Source organism: Oryctolagus cuniculus, chromosome 5 (genome assembly GCF_051225735.1).
Source record: "Oryctolagus cuniculus isolate XC-2025 breed Fujian yellow rabbit chromosome 5, ASM5122573v1, whole genome shotgun sequence".
Lineage (NCBI taxonomy): Eukaryota > Metazoa > Chordata > Mammalia > Lagomorpha > Leporidae > Oryctolagus > Oryctolagus cuniculus.
In genome coordinates, this window is record NC_142871.1 from 2,347,681 (window position 1) to 2,372,490 (window position 24,810).

Genomic DNA, 24,810 nt, shown 5'->3' on the forward strand with positions numbered 1-24,810 from the left:
GCTGCCCGTGGGAACAAAGGTGGCTGGCGTCAGACTCGGCAGCAGCAAGGGGGCGAGCCGCCCTGGTTCCTGCAGGAGCCGTGGTCGCTTATTTGAACCGGGTCGTGGTCTGGCGGGGAACAGGAACCTGTGGAACGGGGTGGGGGGGGCTTGTCCCTCTGGGGGGAGGGCTGGGGAGCCCGTGCTGGGGCCATTGGGTCCTGGTGATGCCTGAGGGTGACAAGGCAGCACTGGAAGCGTCCAGCCTGGTCGCACAGCGTCCCCAGCCACTGCACACAGGCGGTCACACAGCAGCGCAGCCCTCACTGTACGGCTGGGCATGCAAGGTGGATATTTTGAGCCGCATAGCATCAACGGTGTAGAACCAAAACGCGCACGGACCAGGTACACACATGCTTTCAGCGTAAGGGCAGGAGCGCGCCCGGGAGAGGGAGGCCCAGGAGTGAGAAGTCAGGGGCTGGAGTCCTGGCGCAGCAGGTCAAGTCACCGCGCGGACGCCGGCAGCCCACGCTGCAGGGCCGTGTTGAGTCCTGGCTGCCCCACCTCCAGTCCGGCTTCCTATTAATGTGCCTGAGGGGGCAGCAGGTGACGGCCCGAGTGCTTGGGTCCCTGCCACCCATGTGCGAGCTCAGGGTGGAGGTCCAGGCTCCTGCCTTTGGGCTCAGCCGTGGCTGCTGTGGCCACTGATGGGTGAACCAGTGGCTGGAAGACTCTCTCTCTCTCTCTCTCTCTCTCTCTCTCTCTTTCTCTGTTGTTCTACTCTTCAAATAAAGAAATCTTAAGAAGTAAGGGAGCCTTGAGGCTGAAGGGATGGGTGAGCATTTCCGTCCAAGAACAGAACGGGTCAGTGCTGTCGGCACAGCCCGCGGTGAGAACAGCACCAGCTGCCCGCTTTGGCCAGACTGCACCTGCCTCGGCGTCCCCTGGGTGTGTCTGGAGGGTGGTGGGCTTCCCTGTAAATACAGGCCCGGCCCCCTGCCTTCCTGCTGGGTCATAATCACTTAGGGGCGGACCTGATTGATGGCTTTGCAAAGCTGTCCTAGTAACTCTCGGTGCAGTCTCGGGCGGGGCACTCGGGGCTGCACACCGCTCCCTGGAGGACCGCGAGGCAGTGACGGTGCTGGGGCGTTCTCTCTGCGCCCCCACCCCCCAACAAGCCCCGGAACCCGTTGGGGTCGGCCCTGGCCTTAGCGCTCTCAGCTTCGGTCTCCGTGGGTACCGAGGGTCCCACTCTGTTTAGCATGCAACCCTGAGCATCCTTTTTTATTTTTTTAATTTTTTGTTTATTTGACAGAGTTAGACAGTAAGAGAGACAGAGAGAAAGGTCTTCCTTCCATTGGTTCACCCCCCAAATGGCCGCTACGGCCGGTGCTGTGCCGATCTGAAGCCAGGAGCCAGGAGCTTCCTCCTGGTCTCCCATGCGGGTGCAGGGCCCAAGCACTTGGGCCATCCTCCACTGCCCTCCCGGGCCACAGCAGAGAGCTGGACTGGAAGAGGAGCAGCCAGGACTAGAACCTGGCTCCCATATGGGGTGCCGGCACTGCAGGAGGAGGATTAACCAAGTGAGCCACGGCGCCGGCCCCCCTGAGCGTCCTTGACAAGACTCCTGACTCCGTGTCACTCAGAACAGCAGGGCGTAAGCCGTGTACGCCGAGGCTCGTGCTGCTGTGAGGTGCACACGTGCCTTGGGCAGTCCAGCCCAGCGCACTGTACCGCGTGCGCACACGGCCGAGAGATGCCGCGGCAGCAGGGGGCTGGCCAGAATGAAACCAGCGGCTCTGAGGTACAGGACCGCAGGCCGCTGCAATCCTCTGTTCTCTGCATCTCAGGCTTTCAACAAAACTAAACTTGACTTTTTGTAATAGAATCACAGAATAGGAAAATCTCCCATGTGCTGGCTCCTTTGAAAGTCAGCTTTCAAACCAAGCACTTCACATTAAAATAGCATTTATTTGAAAGGCAGAGCAACAGAGAGAGAGAAAGAGAGGAAGAGGTAGAGGGACAAGGTCTTCCCGTGGGCTGGTTCACTCCCTAAATGGCGGCGACAGGCAGGGCTGGGCCAGGCTGAAGCCAGGGGCCTGGAGCTGCGGCCTCGTCTCACGCAGGTGCCAGGGGCCCAGCACTCAGGTCATCTGCTGCTGCTGGCCCAGGCGCTTGCCCAGGAAGCCGGATCAAAAGCAGAGCAACTGGGAATCGAGCCTGCACTCTGATATGAGATGCGGGCGTCCCAGGCGGTGGCTTCAGTGGCTGTGCCCCCACGCCAGCCCCGATTCGGGTTTTGTTTTTTTTTCTTTCTGTAATGGCCCTCACTACACATGGGTTTGGTGTTTTTCCCCAGAAGCTGGACTTTCCAAAGTGGTCCTTTGCTAGCAAAAAAGAGGTGCCAGGCTGCGGTGAGGGCTGCCCTCCCCGTGCACCTGAGCCCGGCTGAACCTGCACAGGGTGCCGTCCCCCTTCACCTCCTCGTCCTCTGCACGTGTGGGAGGAGGGGGGACTGGAGAGCGTGGGAATCTGTGTCAGCCTTCCTGAGCCTGTGTACCCCACCTCCCTGTCTGCCCGGCTTGTGAGCTGAGGAGGAACCCTGCAGGAGGTGCCAGGGACAGGAGCTCCTGACCTAGGGAGACCCTGCAGGAGGTGGGGGACAGAGGCCCTGGGCTGGGAGACCCTGCAGCAGGTGGGAGACAGAGGCCCTGGGCTGGGAGACCCTACAGGAGGTGGGGGACAGAGGGTCCTGGGCTGGGAGACCCTGCAGGAGGTGGGGGACAGAGGGTCCTGGGCTGGGAGACCCTGCAGCAGGTGGGGGACAGAGGCCCTGGGCTGGGAGACCCTGCAGGAGGTGGGGGACAGAGGGTCCTGGGCTGGGAGACCCTGCAGCAGGTGGGGGACAGAGGCCCTGGGCTGGGAGACCCTGCAGGAGGTGGGGGACAGAGGGTCCTGACCTGGGAGACCCTGCAGGAGGTGGGGGACAGAGGCCCTGGGCTGGGAGACCCTGCAGGAGGTGCCAGGGACAGGAGCTCCTGACCTAGGGAGACCCTGCAGCAGGTGGGGGACAGAGGTCCTGGGCTGGGAGACCCTGCAGGAGGTGGGGGACAGAGGCCCTGGGCTGGGAGACCCTGCAGCAGGTGGGGGACAGAGGCTCCTGCTGACAGCCACCCCTGAGGGTCCCGACAGCCACCCAGGGGAAGATGCCAGCTTTTGAGCCGTAAAATCACATTGCAAAGGGAGCGGGAGACGGGGAGGAACAACTTTGAGGGCCCCGAGTGTTTCTCAGAACAACGGATGGTGGCCGTGTGTGTGGAAGTAGGAAGTTGGCATAAAGGCTTAGTGTGGCTGACAGAAGCCTGAGCTGTCAGGCACTGCCCCCTCCTCTTAAAGGGGTGGCACATCATTTCTGTGGGCTGTCAACCACTCCGGTGATCATGAGCCCTGGGCGTGTGCCTCACCGCCCCCCCCGCCCGCCCCCGCCTGCCTGGGGACAATGCTGCCAGTCTCCTGGACACTCACGGACGCTTTAAACATCTTCAACGCCTTGGAGTTGAGTTTCTGTGTCTAGTGACAGTCACACGCCCTCTCCAAAGGGGCCGCCGTCTGCGTCGTGGTGTGGCCATCACAGAGCGCACTCACGCAGACGCCCTCCGTGACGTCATCACAAGACACCGTGTGGTTGACTGACACGCGGGTGGGCGGTGCCTGCCTGTACGGTGGATCCTCAGGCCGGACGTCCGTGCCGTGCAGTGGACCCTCAGGCGGGACGTCCGTGCCGTGCAGTGGATCCTCAGGCCGGACGTCCGTGCCGTGCGTTGTAAGGGGATTCAGTTGGAAAGGATGTGCCAAGCAGCGTATTCCCAAGCGGGAGGCCAGGGGTGGAGCAGTCCCGATCCCTAGCCGCCAGTCCAGGGGTGGGGAGCATGCGTCCTGCCCAGGGCCGCGTGGGTATTCACAGCGTCACTCGCGGCCCACATGCAGTCACCAGCGTCAACATCAGCCTGCTCTACGTTTGCTGGATTCTGAGTCCCTCCCGCAGCTGCTGGGCAGCGCCAGACCGAGGGATTTCAGGGCCCTTGTGTGGCCTTGGGGCCGGACGTTCCCCACCCCTGCCCATTGGGCAGTGAGCGGCCAGTGGGGACTGTCATGTCCTGTGCTGGCCAGAACAACGGTTCTCAGCTGATTGCCAGGGGACATTCACACAATGCTGGGGCCCGGGCCAGCCCTGGGGGCTTCAGGGGGGTCCCCAGAGTGCCCCCAACACTGAGAGTCCCAACGCTGCGGCCGGGAGCCACGTCCAGCTCTGACCCCACGGGCCGTGTCACCCCGGGGGTCCCTGGGCCCCAGCTCCTCTGCTCACCATGAGACAGGGTTGATCGGCGCTGACCCCAGTGCACGGCTGGCGCTAGGATGCCCCTCGACGTGCGTCGCACGCCGCTGGCCGAGCGCAGGCCCGGCACTGCTAGTGTGCGTGACACCGTGAGGATTGCCTTGTGTGGAGCCACTCTCTGGCTAGGTTGGTTTAGCTCGGACTGCAGGGGGCAGTTGCCGTCTGGTTAGGAAGAAGTCTGTCCTGGTGAAACAGGAGCCCCCCACCCCGTAGCAGCAGGACGGGCCTTCGTGTCATCAGTGACCATGCTAATTACTCGGGGTAAGTAATGAGCTGGGCAGGAGGAAAAGGCTTCTTTTAAAAAACTTATTTATTTATTTGAAAAAGTTACACAGAAAGAGAAAGAGGCAGAAACACAGAGAGAGGTCTTCCACCTGCTGGTTCACTCCCCAGTTGGCCGTGATGGCTGGAGCTGTGCCGATCTGAAGCCAGGAGCCAGGAGCTTCTTCCGGGTCTCCCACGTGGGTGCAGGGGCCCAAGGACTTGGGCCATCTTCCACTGCTTTCCCAGGGCACAGCAGAGAGCTGCACTGCACTGGAAGTGGAGCAGTCAGGACTCGAACCGGCGCCCATATGGGATGCCAGCACGGCAGGTGGCAGCTTTACCTGCTACTCCATAGCGCAGGCCCGATGGTTTTTATTACTTACGGTTTTCTCCTGTTCTTCTGTCTGTGGAGTCATTAACAGACAACAGCCTTGACCCCCAACACGCTTAGCAACACGACCGCCCGTAGGCAGCCTCTGTTTGCCGTGAAGGGAGCCTTGGAAGCTAAAAGCGCCTGTGCGGGGATGGAATTTCATCCTGCACGTGGGAGGCGCCTGCTCGGGTTGTCGGCTCGCACTCAGCAGCTTTTTCCAGGACGAAGAAAGCAGTGGAGTCACGGACGGGGCAGGGGGAGTGAGCTTGACCCTCACCCCGTGCGGCCCTCGGTTTTGCCTCTGACAGCTCCGTGCAGGCCAGAACCCCGAGCTATGACTCGGCGTGTGTCCTGTCGTCCCTCGGGCCGGGGTAACAGCATCTCGCAGACTGCGTGGCTGGGGACGACAGAAGTGTGTCGCTCATAGCCCAAGGTTGCCGCGCCTGCAAGTGTGGCCTGTACTGACCACTCCCTGGCCCGCAGGTGTGGGTCCCCAAGGCGCCACCTCCCGAGGCCCCAGCTGCGTCGTGTCCAGTGGGGTCTAGCACGTCACATGGGAATGCTGGGTAGACGGAAGCCCCCCCAAACTCACGTCCTCTGTCCCAGCGCCTCGTCCCAGCATCAGCTCGGAAGTGGAAGACGGGCAGCCTCACGCCTGTCAGACGCGGCTCAGAGTCCCGGCACAGGTCTCCCTCCCGCGACATCAAACATGTTATGTGCTCCCGACAGACGATGGCGGGGTGGGCACTGGGGCGAGATGGCAGAGGAAAGGGGGCACTGGCTCCTCGGAAGCCCACTACCTGGTGGGGGGGGCAACTGACGACAAGCCTTAGGCTCTGAATCACCTGACTCGGACTCTGCCCTGCAGGCCCACCGGGCTGGTGCTGCTGCCTCTTAAACTCTGTCAGGCAGAGGTTGGGCCCCCGAGGCCCTGCCCCGTGGCCTGGCCATGGCCCCACAGCGGATCTGTGTCTGGAACCCACCCTGTAAAATCTAGGTGGAGCGGCCACACCCACAGGGCAGCTGCAGGCTTCACGTTGGAGAAGGTAGATGGTGTTTGCCCGTGCTGCACCGGGGTCTGCCAGAGCCATGCCTGGGCAGCCGAGGACGCAGCATGGAGTGGGGGGAGCGGAGCCCACCAGGTGAGCGGCAAGGCCTGGGTCCCTTGGCTCGGGAGCTCCTCCTGGGCTCCTCACTCTGGGGCGCAGCTCTGGGGCAGCCTGGCCTCTCAGAGGGCTTCCCCTGTCTTGGAGAAGGACCCACTGAGCTGACGGCCAGTCTTTCCTTCCCCCTGGAGCCTACTTCCTGGCTCTCTTCGACATGGACGGGCCAAGAATGTTCCAGGCCCTAAGGCACTGCTCCCCTGTGCGAGTCCCTTCTGTCTTTTAGAGGAAGCTGAGACACACAGCTGCTTAGTGTTTCCTCACTGCTTGTAGTCGCATCCCCAGACGCACCAGGATGCAGACCTGTCCCGGCCAGGCTCTGAGCTGCTGTACGGCCAGTGTGGCCTCTCCGTGTCGCTGACAGCACCTCCTCATCTGCCTGCAGCCTCACTGGGGTAGTCCTCATTGCCCGTATGTTCACCACCCCCGTTCAGAACTACTGAGCTGATCTCTAAGAGACCGTGGCTGCCCCTCCAGCCCCCTGTCTGCACCTGACCCTCACCAGAATTGCTTGTGGCAGTACAGGCTCTTGGCAGCATGCACAGGCCCCCAGCCTCTGCCCGTGAGCCGGCTGCAAAGCCACTGCCACCTTGGTAGTACTTGTGAGGGCAGTCTGCTCTCCCAACACCACTCTCTGTATCAGAGGACCAACAGGAAGGACAGGGGTCCACAGAGGGGCAGAGGTTTGTCCTAGGAGTTGGCTGATGTGGTACTGGAGGACGAGAAGTGCTACTAAGTCCATCACTGGTCAGCAGGAGACCCTGGACAGGAGGAGGTGTGGTTCACCCCGGTCCCCAGCCTGAGCTCTGCTGGTGTGAGTCGCAGTGTGAATGCGGCACCTGAACGTCCAGTGTGAGTCCCAGTCCGTATCTGGGGATCTGAGACTGGCTTGTTGAGTGCAGTGTGGGCTCATCCTGCACTGTGGAGGCCGCACTGTCGGGGATGGTGGGGCGATGGCCTTCTTCCACAAGAAGCACCGGTGAACTTGTCCGTTTATTAAGAGTCAGGCACAGGCTTCTATGGGGCAGGCAAAGAGGAGCAGCTAGATCAGGGCAACACGAATTCCCTAGGATAAAGCAGATACTGTGCTTCTACACTTCTCCAATCAGCCTGAGGGTCACGTAGCCCATGTAGCCTTCCAGGTGGTCTTTATGGGTCTGGACCACACCTGGGAGTTGTCCACCTGGTTGACAATCACAAGGCCCCTCAATAGGAAGCAGGGGTGGGGGAAATGTGCCTGGGGCCCCTGCCACCTGCCAGCAGTCAGTTCACGTGTGTGTGTGTCTCAGTGTGCTAATCCCCCAACCAGAGTCTTTCTTGGGAGGCATGGTGTGCCATGCCCTCTTAACCTCCTGTGTGGGCTAGGCAGGCAGTCTCCCAGCACAGGATCACCCACATCTCCCACTCTGTTTCAGGGCGGTCTATCTCTACAGCCACAATCTCAGCAGAGTGGCCTTTCACTCGGCAGATGTGACCCTGTTTAGTGTGGCCTGAAAGATACAGATCAATAAGCCACAACCCACAGTAACCACTCTGCAGCAATCAATGCACAGGGAGGGACCCGAAATGTCACGAGTCCCCACCAGTAACCCTCCAGTCCCCGTCCACCTGTCCCAGACCAGTCCCTCTGTGGAGGTGGTGACCGCCAGGATAGAAACGCGGGTGGCAATAAGCTTTGGGTTAAATTGAAGAGCTCCTGAGAAAACTCCGCATCCCAGGGCCCTGATACAGGCTGATGAGTTCATACTGGTGCCACAAACAGCTGTGAAGCGACCATCACACTGGGGTGCACAGTCAGACGAGGGAGACTGTGGTGACGGCTGCACCAGCTACCATGTGACCAGACCGAGGGCCCAGGACTGAGGCCCAGGTCCCCACTCTCCCCACTGTGGCCAGCAGAGTCCCCTGAGTGGGACAGCAGCTCCGTGACCACCCACCTGCTGCACCCCTGCACACTGCACATGGCATTTGGAACCCACCCAGGCGGTGTGAGTCCTCTGGGTCCCTCTCCCTGGTCTCACAGCCCACCCCATGTCCCTGCCTGCTGGCCCCCACCCACCACAGCACCACGCGGGCATCACCAAGCCACCACTCTGCAGGGCTGCATTCCCCAAGCATCCTGACTGTGCACTCTCTGCAAGGTACAGTTCCTCCTCTGTGGAAACCTCCCCGGGGTGCGTACCCCAGCCCCCACCTCACACAGTGGACCCCCCAGCTCACACAGCAGTCCTCATGTCACACAGTGCTCCTCTGTGCTCACACGGTAACCCCCCAAGCTCACACAGCAGCCCCCATGTCACACAGTGCCCCCCAAGCTCACACAGCCACCCCCACCTGCCATCTTTGGCCTGTGCCCCTTCTAAGCAATCGGTCCTGTGAGGGCACAGCCTCAGCTTTGTGTTCCAAACCCTGGCACGGAGAGCAGTGGAGAAGGAGCGGTCGCCTCTGTTCCACGCTGGGGTTGAGCTCTGTGCTCCCCAGGGTCTCTCTAGCACCCAGTTCTGACCCCACAGGTCTGGGCAGAAGGAGACCACACCTGCACTATGTCTGCCCTAGTGTTTAGTCACGGGGAGGCTGGAGCTGTGAGGGACGTGGGGCGCAGGTGCTGAGGCTCTGCCCGGAGTGCTGCCTCCTAGGCTGGGGGCCTCCAGGGGCCACTGCAGGCCTGGTGCGGCCCGGGAGCAGCAGTGCAGTGGAACGGAGAAAGGTCAGGAGGGTTCCAGCTCCATCACGCCCTCGCCAGGCCTCATTGGTGTCACCGTTGATGGTGTTACTGTGGTGTCCTCAGGGAAGGACGTCCCGACTTCTCAAAGTCCATGTCACATACGGATGAGTTTGAATACCTGGCCCAGGGCGGGATATATCCCATATTTGTCACACAGGAACGTCCCCACTCACAGGGGCCCTGCGAGCCACACAGATCCTGCCCCGAGCACCCAGCCGGATGACGGGAATGTTGGAGCTGTGCTGTTCTCACATAGTGAGGGTCTGTCTGTCCATCAGTCTTCCTGTCTGTCTGTCTAGTCTCTTTCCTTCCATCTTCCCTCCCTCCATGCTTGGTTTTTATTTGACATAATCGCACCTGTGTTCCTAGATGGCCACACTGAGACACCAAAAAAGTGACTTTGCAGCAGGTTGTAACACACTAATTTAACCAACGTGTGTTCCATGATGGAGAGACACTCTGCCTCTTGATTTCCGGTTCCAACAGAAATGTGAAAACCACGATTTGCAGCCCTCAGTGGTTCAGGCAAAGACTGTGTACACATGTGCACACTAACACGGCTGCATGGAGAGAACTCTGTACACATGTGCACGCCAACATGGCTGCGTGGAGAGAACTCTGTACATGTGTGCACACTAACATGGCTGCATGGAGGGGGTGAGGACCCTGTACACATGTGCACACTAACACGGCTGCGTGGAGAGGACCCTGTACACGTGTGCACACTAACACGGCTGCGTGGAGGGGGTGAGGACCCTGTATATGTGTGCATACTAACACGGCTGCGTGGAGGGGGTGAGGACCCTGTACACGTGTGCACACTAACATGGCTGTGTGGAGGGGGTGAGGACCCTGTACACGTGTGTATGCTAACACGGCTATGTGGAGAGAACTCTGTACACGTGTGCGCACTAACATGGCTGTGTGGAGGGGGTGAGGACCCTGTACACATGTGTACACTAACACGGCTACATGGAGGGGGTGAGGACCCTTACACGTGTGCACACTAACACGGCTGCGTGGAGGGGTGAGGACCCTGTACACGTGTGCACACTAGCACGGCTACATGGAGGGGGTGAGGACCCTTACACGTGTGCACACTAACATGGCTGCGTGGAGGGGGTGAGGACCCTGTACACGTGTGCACACTAACACGGCTGTGTGGAGGGGGTGAGGACCCTGTACACATGTGTACACTAACATGGCTGCGTGGAGGGGATGAGGACCCTTACACGTGTGCACACTAACACGGCTGTGTGGAGGGGTGAGGACCCTGTACACGTGTGCACACTAGCACGGCTACATGGAGGGGGTGAGGACCCTTACACGTGTGCACACTAACATGGCTGCGTGGAGGGGGTGAGGACCCTGTACACGTGTGCACACTAACACGGCTGTGTGGAGGGGGTGAGGACCCTGTACACATGTGTACACTAACATGGCTGCGTGGAGGGGATGAGGACCCTTACACGTGTGCACACTAACACGGCTGCGTGGAGGGGGTGAGGACCCTGTACACGTGTGCACACTAACACGGCTGTGTGGAGGGGTGAGGACCCTGTACACGTGTGCACACTAACACGGCTGCGTGGAGTGTGTAGGGAAGCTGCAGGTGACTTGCTCACAGGGCCGTGACTCTTCCCAGCACGGAGGTCGATGGCTCGCCACCTCTCTGAGCCGTCACTCGTGGTGGAGCTCAGGGCGGGCTCACCCGGCATGCGTATCACCTGGTGCCCACAATGTTCAGCCTCAACCTTACAAAGCCTCCAGACCCGACCTCAGCCGACAGCAAATGCCGGGGTTAGAGAGGCCGGTCGAGCAGCAAGCGGACAAACCCAGAACGTGGCCCATTCACGTGGGAAACCTGGCCTGGATGTAACCCACAAGGCCCCAAAAAGTATAGGGGGAAAGCTGAGGGACTGTTCCCTTCTAGAAGCAAAGCAAATGAGATTTCACACCCAGTGCAGGGCCGGCGCTGTGGCGTAGCAAGTAAAGCTGCCGCCTGCAGTGCCGGATCCCATGTGGGCGCCGGTTCCAGTCCCGGCTGCTCCACTTCCGATCCAGCTCTCTGCTATGGCCTGGGAAAGCAGTGGAAGATGGCCCAAGTCCTTGGGCCCCTGCACCCATGTGGGAGACCCAGAAGAAGCTCCTGGCTCCTGGCTTCAGGTCAGCCCAGCTCCGGCAGTTGTGGCCAACTGGGGAGTAAACAAGCGGAAGGAAGAATTCTCTCTGCCTCTGCCTCTCTGTAACTCTGCCTTTCAAATAAATAAATATATCTTAAAAAAAAAAAAGTGCGATGTGTGACCTTGCGTGGATCTGAGGTTAGAAAGACAGGTTAGAAAGATGGCATGGGTGCGGAATTGACTGGACTGGACAGCAGCTGCTGGCATGGACTGGTCGCCAGCTGTCTGAGGTGTGGCTGGCACCAGAGGCCTGATTATAGGAGACGCATGCTGATGCCGTAAGGGCCAGGAGTGGTGGTGCGACAGTGCATTTCCAGCCTGCAGAGGGAGTGGGGTGGGAGCAAATGCATCCGACTGGAAATCGTCACGTGAATAGCCGCCCAGTGCACGTGGAGGGGTCCTCAGACTACTCCTGGGAGCCTCGTATGTGCTTGGGAATTCTTGTGATAGAAGGCAGGGCTGGCACGTTTCGCCCCACAGCCCGTATCCGGGGCTCCTGCCCACTGGAAGCCTTGTGTTTGTGTCCTGCAGTTCGGGACCGCGTGCGGTCGAAGATGGAGAGAGACATCCTGGCCGAAGTGAATCACCCCTTCATCGTCAAGCTCCACTACGGTGAGGAGGGGGCGGGGGCGGGAGGTCCGGGCTGCGCAGCCCAGCAGAAACGGGGAGGCGGGGCCGGCCGGGCAGCAGGAGCCCCGTCCTGCCCGGGGACGGAGGCGGCTCCTCTCCAGCGCCCTGGACTCTGGGCTCGCTTTCCCTCTTCTCTCTTCCAAGACTTCCGCCGGCAACCTGGCGGCAAGGTCTCCTGCCCTAGCTTGGCGTGAGCCTACAGCATGGTTTCGAGTTGTTTCAGAAGCAAAGCCAGAACCGGCAATGCCTCCTCTGTTTTAAGCGAATACCTTGGCTCGAGACGTTTAAGGCAGCGCTGGTTGAAGCCGCAGTCCCCGCGGTCAGGTGATGGCCATCTTTCGAGACTTAGATAACCCGTCCCCCCGTGGCCACGCCCCCGCCTTGCCAGGCAGCGTCTCCTGCTTTGCCTTCTGCCTGCGGAGCTCATCCGAGAGGCGGCCAGCCGGAGCGTCTAATTAAGTTTCACAAAATGCTGACTGCAGAGACAAGCTGCAAGTTCACTGCTTGAGTATCCAATATTAGCTAAGCACAGAGTAGGACAGCAAGGCACTGCCATGATGCTGCCTTCGAGTCGTGTGTCTGGAGACTGACCGAGCCTGGGGTTTCAGAAACCTGAGCCAGACGCACGCACACCTGCTCGCCTGGCCCCCGCGGTCCTCACAGCATGAGCGAGCGTCCCGGCATCTAACGGTCACGTGACCTGCGCTCCTCAGAGGAAGGAAAGCCAGTGCGAGCTCACTTCAGAATCTCCCCGGGAAGTGGGATTAAAGCCTAGGTTTTGGTGCAAGCGAGAATCCGAAGCCCACACGTTGTTTCTCGTACCCCGCGCTCCCCGTGAGCCCTGGGACGGCATTTCTCACGCGCGGCTGCTGTCTCCCCACAGCCTTCCAGACGGAGGGGAAGCTGTACCTGATCCTGGACTTCCTGCGCGGCGGGGACCTCTTCACCAGGCTGTCCAAGGAGGTGAGCCACCCCCGGTGGGGCAGGGACCAGGCGGGGATGTGAGAGCTAGCCACCCCCAGGAGGGCGGGGACCGGACGAGCCTGTGTGCGCCTAAGTGTGCCCGTGCGCACCGGCTCCCAGAGCCCGGGCTCCCACCTGAGCGTTTCTGGTGGGACCTGCTGCTTTGTCCCTCCCCTCCGTCTGCAAGAAATCTGCCCATCTCAGGTCAGCCCCTGTGCGGCGTCTAAAATGACGTTCCGAGGGTGGGCTGCTCGACCACCGTGCAGCGCTCGTTAGTAGCCCGAGTGGGTGTCTCTCACAAGACCCCGACCTCAGAGTGGAAGTCAAGTCGGAGACACGGGGTTCTCTGTGCAGCAGGCACAGCAGGCTGCACCCTAACGCTGGCAGTCTCCGTGCTGACCGACCGCCTTCATGGGGTTCACGTCCCCGGGGTTCTGTACCTGGGGGCTACACTGAGCTGTGCCCTAAGACCGGAGAAGTAAAACCATATGTCCAAGTGGTAGACACAGCCCACGGAGGGCCAGCACCTGGACACAGCAAGCTAGATGGGAGAGGACTGGACGGCCAGCAGCATCTGAGTTGTCGACCGACTTAGAAAGGAGACTTCCAGCCAGGCAAGGCTGTGCTTCTGCCTGGCGGCCAGGACAGAGGATGCTGGCGTTTCTGGGCAGCGCGGGCCGGCGGCTCCATCGTGACCATCCAGGATGGCGCAGCCCTGTGCCCCGCCCCCTGTGTGCCCCTCGGAAGCGGGTGCCCCCGATTAGCCTGACATCACCCACCCGCAAGTCCCCTGGCATGCCAGTCTGCCTTTTTATTAGGTTTTCACTTTGAAACGCCCCGAGAAGCTTCTTGGGAAGGGCAGGGCTTAGTTCAGCTCTCATTTCGGAGGTGACAGTGCCCTGTGGCTGCTCCAGGCTGGGCGTGGGCGGTGTGGAGCAGCCGGCACGTGGGGAGCCAGGAAGCAGACAGAAGCGCTAGGCAGAACTTGAACTCAGCTGGTGAACCCTCCTGTGAGAACCACTCTCTGCCCGCCTACCCCCAGTGACCTAAAGACCTCCCACCAGCCACGGCTAGATCAAGGCTGCACCCTTAATCCATCAGCCACCAATCTCAAGACATCAGAACTTAAGTAGCAGCATGAGATTTGGGAGACAGAACCTACCCCAGGGCCCAGCATTGTGGCACAGCAAATCAAGCCTCCCACGGGCATCCCACGTGGGTCCTAGTTCATGTCCCAGCAGCTCCACTTCCGATCCAGCTCTCTGCCAATGGCCTGGGCGGAGCAGTGGAAGAGGGCCCAAGTGTTTGGGCCCCTGCACCCCTGTAGGAGATGAGGTGAAGCTCCTGGCTTCAGCCTAGGCCAGCCCTGGCTGTTGTAGCCATTTGGGGAGTAAACCAACAGATGGAAGATCAGCCTCTCTCTCCCTCTCTCAAATAAATAAAGAAGCAGAAAACCCCAGCGCAGTTGGCCACCCCAGTTCTAAATGCTGTGCTACCCAAACACCCTCCGATCACGCAGTCAGTTTTCACGCACCTGCGTCAGAGGAAACCTGAGTAATGAGATGGCCTGCTGTGTTGACTTCCCATGGTGAACAGAGAACAAGGTTATGATCGTGGCTTCTCATTAAGGTGACTTAAAAACCCACTCGTGCCAGCTCTGGGACTTGGGGTGGGGCTGCATGCCGAGGCAGTGACCCTATAGGCACCGTGGCCTCCTGCACCTGTCAGCTGACCAGAGTGGGTGTGTCCAACCTCATGACGCTGGAGCGTCTTGGCCTGGCTGCTGCTGAGCCCTGGGCCGTCCCGGCCACACGAGAACCCAGAGAGCAGCTCACAACCCTGACACCCATGTGCCCCGCTCCAACCAGCCTCCCGGCCTGGGGCCCCACGGCCGACTCTACACCCTGTGTGTTGCGTTTGGGAGAGTGGCTCCCACCGTGGGCACACAGTGGGACACTGGTCGTTTGCATCGGCTCAAGAGGTGAAGATGTAGAAGTGAAGGAAGGAAGGAGGCTCGAGACACGTTTTCAGTAGTGGTTGTGTGTGGTCAGACATTACGAATTCACAGGAAATACAAACCAGAACCCCCCTTCCCGGGGGCTAAGTGGTGTGGGGAGAGGAGCGAGCTGTGACCCAGGCTCTGCGCGCGAGGCACCATGGGATCGGCAGTGGCGCCCTCGTCAGCTCTCACGGAGCTTGAAACCGACCAAAGCACCCACTGGGGCCACGACTGGTGGAGCAGGGCTGCCGAGGGTGGGCTTTCTGGGGTGGGGCCGGGGTCTCCCCAGCAGAGTTCTGTGCAGCGCACCGACCAGAGCTCAGCCGACAGCCCACTCTGTCTCCCCGCACCAGGTGATGTTCACGGAGGAGGACGTCAAGTTCTACCTGGCCGAGCTGGCCCTGGCCTTAGACCACCTCCACGGCCTGGGCATCATCTACCGAGACCTGAAACCCGAGAAGTGAGTGAGACGTTGCCGGCACAGCCCGCCGCCCCCACGGCCTGTGCTGGCAGCCCCCCACCCCCACCCCACGGGGTTCAGATCCCAAGTGTGTGTGTGAGAGCATGGGCTGGGCATTTCCACCCTAGGGGGGCGCGGCCGGTCCCCCACGCGTGAAGATGTCCACATCCAGGGGAGGCCTTTGCCGATCGCGTGTCGGTCCCACCTCACCTGATGGAGTCCCCTGTGGGGCACAGGACACAGGTTCACGTCCCTAAGGCACAAGTGAAGCCAGAGCAGGTGGGAGGCAAGCCCACCGGTCCACCCCTCCCAGGTGAGACCCCTCGGAGCCGTCGGTGCCCCGTCCTCCAGCACAGGGAGCCCCCAGCTGCTTCCTGCACCCCAAGGGAGACCGTTGTCACCTCCACTTAGTTAAGGCTCCGGCTCCTTGCTAATGGCTGCGTCGACAGCTTCCCAAGAGTTCATGGAAGACACGGCGGCAGAGTCCCAGGCCCAGATCCCACCGAGGTCGTGTGTCTTTGGCATCGGTGTTCTGCACTGTTAGTCCCAGGATGGTTTGCGAGTCTGTTGGAACGCCCCCAACAGAGCAGCATTCCCCTTTCTGTTCTGTGTGTGGGTGGAGCTGCCGCCTGACCTGGGGGTGAGCCACTCGGGAGGAGGAGACTGGGCGGTGGAACTCTGGGGCTCCGAGTGACCCCAGGACCTGAGTCACTGCACCCCGTTCCCACCCAGCCCCCACAGCAGGCGTCCTCAGGGGTCAGGGCGGGTTCCAGCCCCTGCTCCCGGGCCCCCCTCTCCCCTGCACTGGGGCTCCCGAGTGACCCGTTCCCACCAGCCCCCACAGCAGGCGTCCTCAGGGGTCAGGGCGGGTTCCAGCCCCTGCTCCCGGGCCTCCCTCTCCCCTGCACTGGGGCTCCCGAGTGACCCGTTCCCACCAGCCCCCACAGCAGGCATCCTCAGGGGTCAGGGCGGGTTCCAGCCCCTGCTCCCGGGCCCCCCTCTCCCCTGCACTGGGGCTCCCGAGTGACCCGTTCCCACCAGCCCCACAGCAGGCGTCCTCAGGGGTCAGGGCGGGTTCCAGCCCCTGCTCCCGGGCCCCCCCCTCCCCTGCACTGCCCTGCACACAAGAGCTGGATCGCACCCTGCGAGCATTGATTTGCGAGCGATGTAGAATGCGTCTGCGTGGGTGCGCACACGGCCGGCATAGCGCATAGTTGGCAGATTGTCACCAACTGCACGCACAGCCAGGGCCCCCAGAGAGCGGGAGAGCCAGAGCCCTGGAGTGTCCGCCGCGGCCTGAGCCCACCCCCGACTGCGGCGTGATCCCGGGCACCGGCCCGTCCCCGGAGGGCGATGTGGTCGCCTCAGGCCGGCCCCGAGCCACCCGCCTTCAGGGGTAAGAGGCTGTCTGACGTTGCCGCCCGTGGAACATCCCGCGAGCTCGCCGCTCACCTCTGCCTCCCTAACACCACGGACGCTGCTGCTCCGGTCTTGAAGGTCCAAGTGAGGCTTCCACCCAGAAACAGTAATCGGCGTTCAGCAGGGTTGAATGAAGAGTTGTTGCTTAATGAGAATCATAAGGAAATTAATCTTGGAAGTAGTTAGCTCTGGGCCAAGTTGGAGCATCGGAGAGACGCCGAGCGTTGGCCTCTTTGATTGCAGACATTGTCTGGACACACGCCATAGCCTCTCCTTCCATTGCCATCAAGCACCAGGCGCCATAGCCTCTCCTTCCATTGCCATCAAGCACCAGGTGCTCTGGCAGCCCCACAGCAGGTGCTGCCAGCCGTGGTGAGGTCGCTCGCGGCACGAAGGACGTCACCTCGTGGTGCACCTCCCACCCCCCACCCCTGCCGGCAGCTCCTCCCTCCTGCGCCGGACCTGCCCGGCCCACACCCCAGCCCCGCACCCTCCGTCGGGCTTCCCGGCTGTGCCGGAGGCCGTTAGCTTTCAGGGCCCCACGCTGGGCTGCTCCAGAGAGGAGGCTGATTTGGGCCGTGGTTGTGGAGGGGCCAGGTCTCGGGGCCTCGCCTGCTGGCAGCTTCGCGCTGGCAGAGTCCCGAGGGGCACGGAGCGGCAGCACGAGGCAGTCTGGCTGGAAATGCTGGGCCCTCCAGCTCCGCCCTCCCGACCTCACCTGACCCTCACCGCTCCCCGCAGACCTCCCTCTGAACGCAGTCAGTCCACAGCCCGCCCTCCTGCAGAGTGGCACAGGATGCACTTGAACCCCAGCGCTCCCCTGTGAGTTCACACAGACCTCAGGCCAGAGGCCCCTCCCCAGGCGATGCTGGGAGCCTTGCCTCCATTCTTCTCCAGCCCACAGCCACGTCTCCCTGTGGCCCGGCTGTTCTCTCCCAGGGTCTGGTGGAATGGACAGGACTCCCTGCAGCCCAAAAGTCATAAATTGTGAAGGTCAGACACCAAGGAGGCCTCAAGACTGTAGCCCACGGGGCCGGGAAGACAGGGCTCCCCACGGGCCCACCCGTATCCCAGCGAGACAGGAGCTCTGCCTGGGGCCGCACAGCTGGGAGGAGCAAAGCCAGCCATCGATCCTGGGGGTCTGCTGCTCAGACCAGGGTGTGACGAGGGCGCCAGTGGGGACAGGACAGGGTGGCGAGCTGGGACCGGGTCCCCTCACAAGGGTGAAGCCTGGGTGGGGGCTCTCCCTGAAGCCTTGCCCCCTCCCTGTCTTCCAGCATCCTCCTGGACGAAGAGGGACACATCAAGATCACAGGTTCGTAGACACGGCCTCCTCCCCCGGGCTCCCTCCCCACCCTGGTGAATGTGGGGACCCTCCAGGCCCGGCCCCAGCACAACAGCGGTTGTCAGCCGCTCGCCTCTGCTTCGGCTGAGGTTTCCGTAGCGAGGGGCTGGTGGTGCCGCCTTGCGCCCTCTGAGCTGGTGGAAACATCCAGACCTGGACTGTGCCTTCCCCACTCCCGACCCCACCTCATGGCCTCCGGGGAGCTGTGTTCAGAACCCGAGCCCAGCCATCCCTGTCACCGTCGCTGCCTCCACTTCCTCAGCCCGACCCATCACGGTGGCCCCCTGCCCTTCCCTGGTGACATCTAAACCCCTGCCCCCACCGGCAGGCGCACCCACACAGTGTCACCCCCACACAGTGTCACCCCCACACACAGCAGCTTCCTGTGCCGCTGAGCGGAGGTGCCGGGCCCACGGGTTCGCCATCCGCGGTTCTGTGGCCACGAGCCCCCCGGGGAGAATCCCCGTGGCTCCTTTGAGAAGGTGCCCACCTTGCTAGGCTCTGGGCCCCTCCCCTGCCTTCCAGACCAGTGGGGAAGCCTCTTCTGGCCTCTCCCTGACCTCTGCCTCCTTCCTCCACCCAGTGGCCCTGGCCACGCAGACTCCAGGTCACCTCCCTGATCCCAGGATCCTTGACTGAATTCCACCTACGCAGTCGCTGCTGCCCCACAAGGTCACCAACTCACAGGTCCTGGGGTGCGGACGTGGCCACCTCTGGGCACCGTCATTCTGCCCCACGGCCTGACTCCGGCCCCGGCTCCACACCTGTCCGTGCCCCTCGAACCTGCCACCCAGGTCCCTGAGCTCCTGCGCTCGTTTGTAGCCCTTTGCTAGCCTCCTTCGCTCTGGGGCTCCTGGTGAACCCCTGTTCTTTCCTCAATGCTTAGCTCAGCCCCTCCCCCAGGCCCCTTCCCTGCTGGGTGGCCCCACCTGTCCGGCTGCACCTGGTTCACCCTCCTTTCGCCACGGCAGACTTGTCACAGCCGTCAGGTGCCCTGGCACCCAGCAGAGCAGAGAGAGCAGGTGTCGGTATGGTTATTAAATATGTGAAACACTGGTTAGGTTGAAAGGTAGCCTTTTTTACAAAAAAAAATAAATGATTTTCAGTTGTTTGGAAGGCAGAGACAAAGATCTCCCTCTGCTGGTTCCCTCCTCAAATGCTCTCGACGGCTGGGGCTGGGCCAGGTTAAGGCCAGGAGCTCCGAACTCAGTCCTGCCTCCCGCACGGGTGACCGGGACCCGAGTGCCTGAGCCGGCACCTGCTGCCTCCCAGGGCGCACATTAGCCGGACGCTGCATCAGAAGCAGAGGAACGGGGACTCCAAGCAGGCACTAAACATGGGACACGGACTTCCCGAGTGGTCTCAGCCCCTGTGCCAAGGGCCCCAAAGAGCTTCCCACAAGCTTCCTCAGGCGCTTCTGCCGGGACCGTCATGTCCCCAACAGCTCTCAGACCGTGCCCTCAGCACCGATTCTGGTTCCTTCCGCCGTCCGTGCTCCTGGGCCTTCCCGGGCACGCACAGGTCGACCCAGGAAGCTTGTGCCCCTGGTGTGGGTGGCTCGGGTGCCGTGTGGCGTTTAGTGGAGGCCGAGATTCTGCCGGGCCTTTGCCGGGTTTTCTCTGCCTGTGACACCGTGAATCACAGTTGCTCAGCCGGAGTCAGGCAGGCATGGAGCTCTCGCGTCAGGTCTGTTGTCCGAGATACTGCAGAGTTTTGTCTTTTCCTGATTGCCGGGGCCGGCAGTGTCACCTGTAATCCTGGCCAGGCATGGACTACAGACGGATCCGTGAGGCCCCTGGGCAGTGAGGGCTGTGGCTCTGGGCGCGGCCCTGCCAGGCGCGAGGTTGGCCCCATCCTCCAGGCAACAGAGTTGGGGAGGTGCAGCGCCCTCGTGGCCCTGCTGCTCAGCGTGGCCTCCCCGGTGGGGGGGGGGGAGCACCCTCAGGGCTCCCAGATCGCATCAGTGCTGTCCCTCGTCTTCCCCCAGCGGGAGGCACTTCCTCCTCCCCTGCCCCACACCCCCAGCCTCTCCCTCCCAGCCCCCGACCCGCAGTCAGGGCTCAGCCATGGGAGGGGCCCCGTCACCAAGGGGGTTCTCCTGGCCCCGGCGTCAGGCGCTCCTGGAAGTGTGGGTTTCCAGGGAATTCTGCCCTCGGGTGCTTGCTTGTGTGGGAGCGAGTCCTGCACAGGCCCTCAGGGGAGTGGGGTGCAGAGGGGCCTGCTGGGGGGCCGGGCTGAGGGCCTGTGTGCTGTGCTCCCCGCAGACTTCGGCCTGAGCAAGGAGGCCATCGACCACGACAAGAGAGCCTACTCGTTCTGCGGCACCATCGAGTACATGGCGCCCGAGGTGGTGAACCGGCGGGGACACGCGCAGAGCGCAGACTGGTGGTCGTTCGGCGTGCTCATGGTAATGGCGTTTGCGTGGTTACCGCGTGCTCATGGTGACGGTGTTTGCGTGGTAATGGCGTGCTCATGGTGACGGCGTGTACATGGTGATGGCGTGCACACAGCATGCGAGCCCCTCCTCCGATGACCCTTCCCCAAGTGCACCTGCCCATCGCGGCTGGGCCCAGAGCCTGCTGTGAGTGCAGCAACCGTGCCTGCTGCACACACCACACACATGGGGAGCCCCCAGCCCCCCCCCCCGCCCCTGCCGCACGTGGGAGATTGGCCATCGCCTTCCCTGACGCTGGGCCGTGGCTCCAGGAGCGGCCCAGCCTCTCACCCAGACTGCACTGCAAGTCCAGGATTGTGCAGGGCCACGGTCTGTGTCTGGCCGCTGTCCCTACGCGTCGCCCCCTGTCCTCCTGCCCTTGGAGAAGACGACACAGAGTGGCCGTGGGCTTGGGCGTGGTCCACACGGTGGGGACCCTTTGCCTGAGGCAGAGCCCCAACGTGCCCCTCACAGGACCAAGATGCCAGGCCGAGCCTGGGGAGAGGGAAGGCCCGCGGAAGACGCGGCTTGCGAGACGCGGCCAGCTCGGCCTCGCCCTGTGAGTTCATGAGCGTGTGGAGGGGACAGGCTGCCATCCTCGTATACATTTCTGCTTTAAGACAAGAAAACACAGATCTGTCCCCCACTGTAGAACACACCCCTAACGCCGTCTCTGCCCCAAGTCACCGGAAATTAGAGCGTGGGGAAGCTGGAAGGAAAAGGCGGAAGAGCAGCGACACGGAGCAGAGAGAGAGTCTGAAGACGGAGCAGCGCGGAGGGCGGGCGACGGGCAAGGGGCCTCGGAGGGCCCGGCTCCCGCGTCCCCACCAGGGGTGCTCTCAGCTCCTAAGCGAGACAGCGGTCATTTCTGGGGACTCTGTGACCCCCAGGCCGTCCGTGGCTCTGTCTTCCGTGTCTTCTCGGCACCTGCTGCTGTGGCATCGGCCATCGTCCTTGTAAACATCAGTCTCCAAGCGCCTCCTGGTGCCTGGCGTTCCTTTAGAACCCAGCAAGTTCCCCTGCGCCCAACAAGGCAGCCGCCCCGAGACTCACGCCGCCACAGCCTCCCGGCTCCACCGATGCTCTCTCCGCTCTGAGAGCTACGGACGCTGGCTCCTGCTCCTGCTGCAGCTGCCCCGGCTCAGCCCTGGCGCTGCTCGCTCGTCGGAGGGCAACATCCCAGCGATGGTTCCGGGGGAGGACGCCACGTGGATGCAGCAGCAGTCCCGGTGACAACCGCAGGCCCAGCGTGACGGCGCCCTCACAGCCAGAGCCCACCCCGCACACCGCCGCACGCATCCTCGCCTTCAAGAAGCAACCGTCCCCCACCACGTGTGCCTCGGGGTCGGGCCCACACGTGCGCCTGGTGGCAGAGGACAGAGCCGTGTGCACAGAGGGGGAGAGCGGGCAGAGGCGCAGCACAGGGCTGTGTGGTCGCAGTCAGAGGCCGCAGAGCGCAGGTCGGGCGAGCGCTGTGAACAGGCACAGGTGCCGGGCCGGATACTGCGGTGAGCGTCGAGGAGAGCCCCCAATCCACAGAGCCACGGGGCTTCCTCCAGGAAGTGGGGTCTCTACCAAGAGTCAGCTCCAGGAGCTGGGAAGACAGAGGGAAGAACCCAGCTCCCTCGGCTGGGGGGGCTCTATTTCAGGGGCCGTGTGAATTTGTCTAATCAGCTCCCGTGCATCCCTGCTGTGTTACGCGATAGCTCCTCAGCCTCTCGACTTCATTACGCCGGCTATTTTTACACGCTCCCCGCCTGCTCTGTGTTCCGCACGTGTAGTCTGTTGGCTGCCTGCAGCCCCTGTGCCGGTGCCTTTACTGAGTCCGTGCAGGTGAGACACTGCGGGGCCGGCTGCAGACATCGGGCGGCCGCCGCGTTCCTCGCTTTTCCCGTCCGTTTCAGAGAGCGAGTCGCTGATGTTAAAGCCTCCACCGCGTTTACTCTCCAAGCTTTCACTTCCCCTGGCATCACTGTCATCCTGGGGAAACTTTTCTGTGTATTCAGTGCTTACAAGAGCGGAACATCGGAGAAATCCCGTGTCCCACAGACGTGGCCTGCCCACGGGCGAGGGGCAGACTGTAGCAATGAACGTTCCGTGTTACTCTGTGGGAAGTCACCTTGGAAAACCTAACCTGTTTTTAAAGTGAAAAAAAAAATTGCTTGAAGAAAGTTCTGGAAGGTGTAAGTGTTGGTGGTGGGGATCTTTGGATGATAGGATTAGGGTGCTTATTTCCAGCATTCTGCTTCTGTCAGACGCAAAGGGAAGTGCTGGCGGATGGCTTCTCAGAGGGCACGGGCGTTGCAGTTGAAAGTCAAGAGCAGGTGAATTTAACAGCGTCCTGCCAGCACCGGCTCCCAGGCTGCCTTCCTCACGTCCGAGCTGACACAAAAGACCCCGGCTGAGGCCTGGGGGAGAAAGGCTTTGGTGCCGCCTGGTTTCCTTCATCAGGGGTGGGCAGGGGGAGCTGTGGTTCCAGGCCACGGCCCCAGAGTCCGGGCAGTCAGTGCCGGTGCCTGGGGGGCCGCCTGCAGTGCCCTCTTTATCTCCATGTCCATCCTGGCCATGACCGTGTCTTACTAGATGCGCGGTGTGCAGCAGCCTATGTCTGAGCGGTGGCTGGTGCCCCCGGTCTCCATCAGAGGGCTGTGATGGGGTCCTGTGCACCTGGGGGGGTGCACCCCCAGCCCGCCCTCACTGCCTGGATCAGGCTGCTCCACAGCACCCACCAGGGACAGAGGGACCTAAACTGCCCGGGCGTCGGCCCCGAGAGCCCCGTCCAGGCCCCAGTACCCCACTCCGTTTCCTTTCCCCATCACCTTAGTGCCTTCTGCCCACCTGTCACCTCACTGTCCCCTGGGATGACCACTTACCCATGTCGCTCACTGTCCCCTGGGATGACCACTTACCCGTGTCGCTCACTGTCCTCTGGGATCACCACTTACCCGTGTCGCTCACTGTCCCCTGGGATGGCCACTTACCCGTGTCACTCACTGTCCCCTGGGATGACCACTTACCCGTGTTGCTCACTGTCCACTGGGATCACCACTTACCCATGTTGCCCACTGTCCCCTGGGATGACCACTTACCCATGTCGCTCACTGTCCACTGGGATGACCACTTACCCATGTCGCTCACTGTCCCCTGGGATGGCCACTTACCCGTGTCGCCCACAGGAATGTAAGCAGGGGCAGGCGGCCGCTCCCTGCCACAGCCCCCACGTGTGGGCCGGCACCTGCGCCACGCCCACCAGGACTCTGGGTGGGTAAGGGAGGTGGTTGGTGGGGGCACTTCAGGACCTGGGAGGTGGGCTGGTGGGGGCACTTCAGGACCTGGGAGGTGGGCTGGTGGGGGCACTTCAGGCACCTGGGGATAAATGGACTCACTGTGCTGTGTTGCCTGCAGTTCGAGATGCTCACGGGGTCCCTACCGTTCCAAGGCAAGGACAGGAAGGAGACCATGGCCCTCATCCTCAAGTGAGTGGGGCCCAGGGCTGCAGTGCTGCGGCCGGGATGGGAGCAGGGACAGCGTGGTGCTGGGGGCCGGGATGGGAGCAGGGACAGCGTGGTGCTGGGGGCTGGGATGTGAGCAGGGACAGCGTGGTGCTGGGGGCCGGGATGGGAGCAGGGACAGCGTGGTGCTGGGGGCCGGGATGGGAGCAGGGACAGCGTGGTGCTGGGGGCTGCAGCACAGTTGGAGGGGGTATGAGGGTGGGGGTGTGACTGGGGTCATGAGGCAGGTGGAGGGGTGGGGGGACAGCGTGGCTGGAGAGGGTGGGGGTGTGACTGGGGGGTCATGAGGCAGGTGGAGGGGTGGGGGGACAGCGTGACTGGAGAGGGTGGGGGTGTGACATGGTGGGGGTCATGAGACAGCGTGGCTGGAGAGGGTGGGGGTGTGACATGGTGGGGGTCATGAGGCAGGTGGAGGGGTGGGGGGACAGCGTGGCTGGAGAGGATGGGGGTGTGACATGCTGGGGGTCATGAGGCAGATGGAGGATGTGGGGGGGACAGCGTGACTGGAGAGGGTGGGGGTGTGACATGGTGGGGGTCATGAGACAGCGTGGCTGGAGAGGGTGGGGGTGTGACATGGTGGGGGTCATGAGGCAGGTGGAGGGGTGGGGGGACAGCGTGGCTGGAGAGGGTGGGGGTGTGACTGGGGGGTCATGAGGCAGGTGGAGGGGTGTGGGGGGGACAGCGTGGAGGAGGTCGTGAAGTGGGAGACGGTGGTCGTAAGGTGTGAAATGGACAGCGGCGTGCTGGTCGCTTCCGGTGTTCTCGTCACGGTCGGCTGAGCGAGCCGAGCCGGCAGCCGTTAGGGGACGTGATCCGTGAACCCGCGGAGCGACTCTGATGAGCTCTGGTTCTGAAGTTTCTGTCAGCAGAAGCCGAGACCAGCCACCGGCAGAGTACAGACGGGCTCCCTGGCCATCTCGGGGCCTTCCCGCTGCCCGGGCACTGGTTCCCGCGGCCCCGGAAGC

At 62.2% G+C, this 24,810-nt stretch overlaps 1 protein-coding gene across 3 annotated transcripts in view; it reads left to right on the plus strand.

The window, feature by feature from the left end:
• RPS6KA2 (ribosomal protein S6 kinase A2) overlaps positions 1-24,810 on the plus strand; it is a 294,253-nt gene that overhangs the window by 214,770 nt on the left and 54,673 nt on the right. For all 3 annotated transcript variants that reach the window (XM_070073285.2, XM_070073287.2, XM_070073286.2), the window contains 6 exons: positions 11,615-11,695; positions 12,597-12,676; positions 15,029-15,135; positions 17,832-17,869; positions 20,164-20,306; positions 23,739-23,809. In XM_070073285.2, coding sequence (XP_069929386.1) covers positions 11,615-11,695; positions 12,597-12,676; positions 15,029-15,135; positions 17,832-17,869; positions 20,164-20,306; positions 23,739-23,809 — 520 coding nt within the window. The remainder of the gene's footprint in view (positions 1-11,614; positions 11,696-12,596; positions 12,677-15,028; positions 15,136-17,831; positions 17,870-20,163; positions 20,307-23,738; positions 23,810-24,810) is intronic.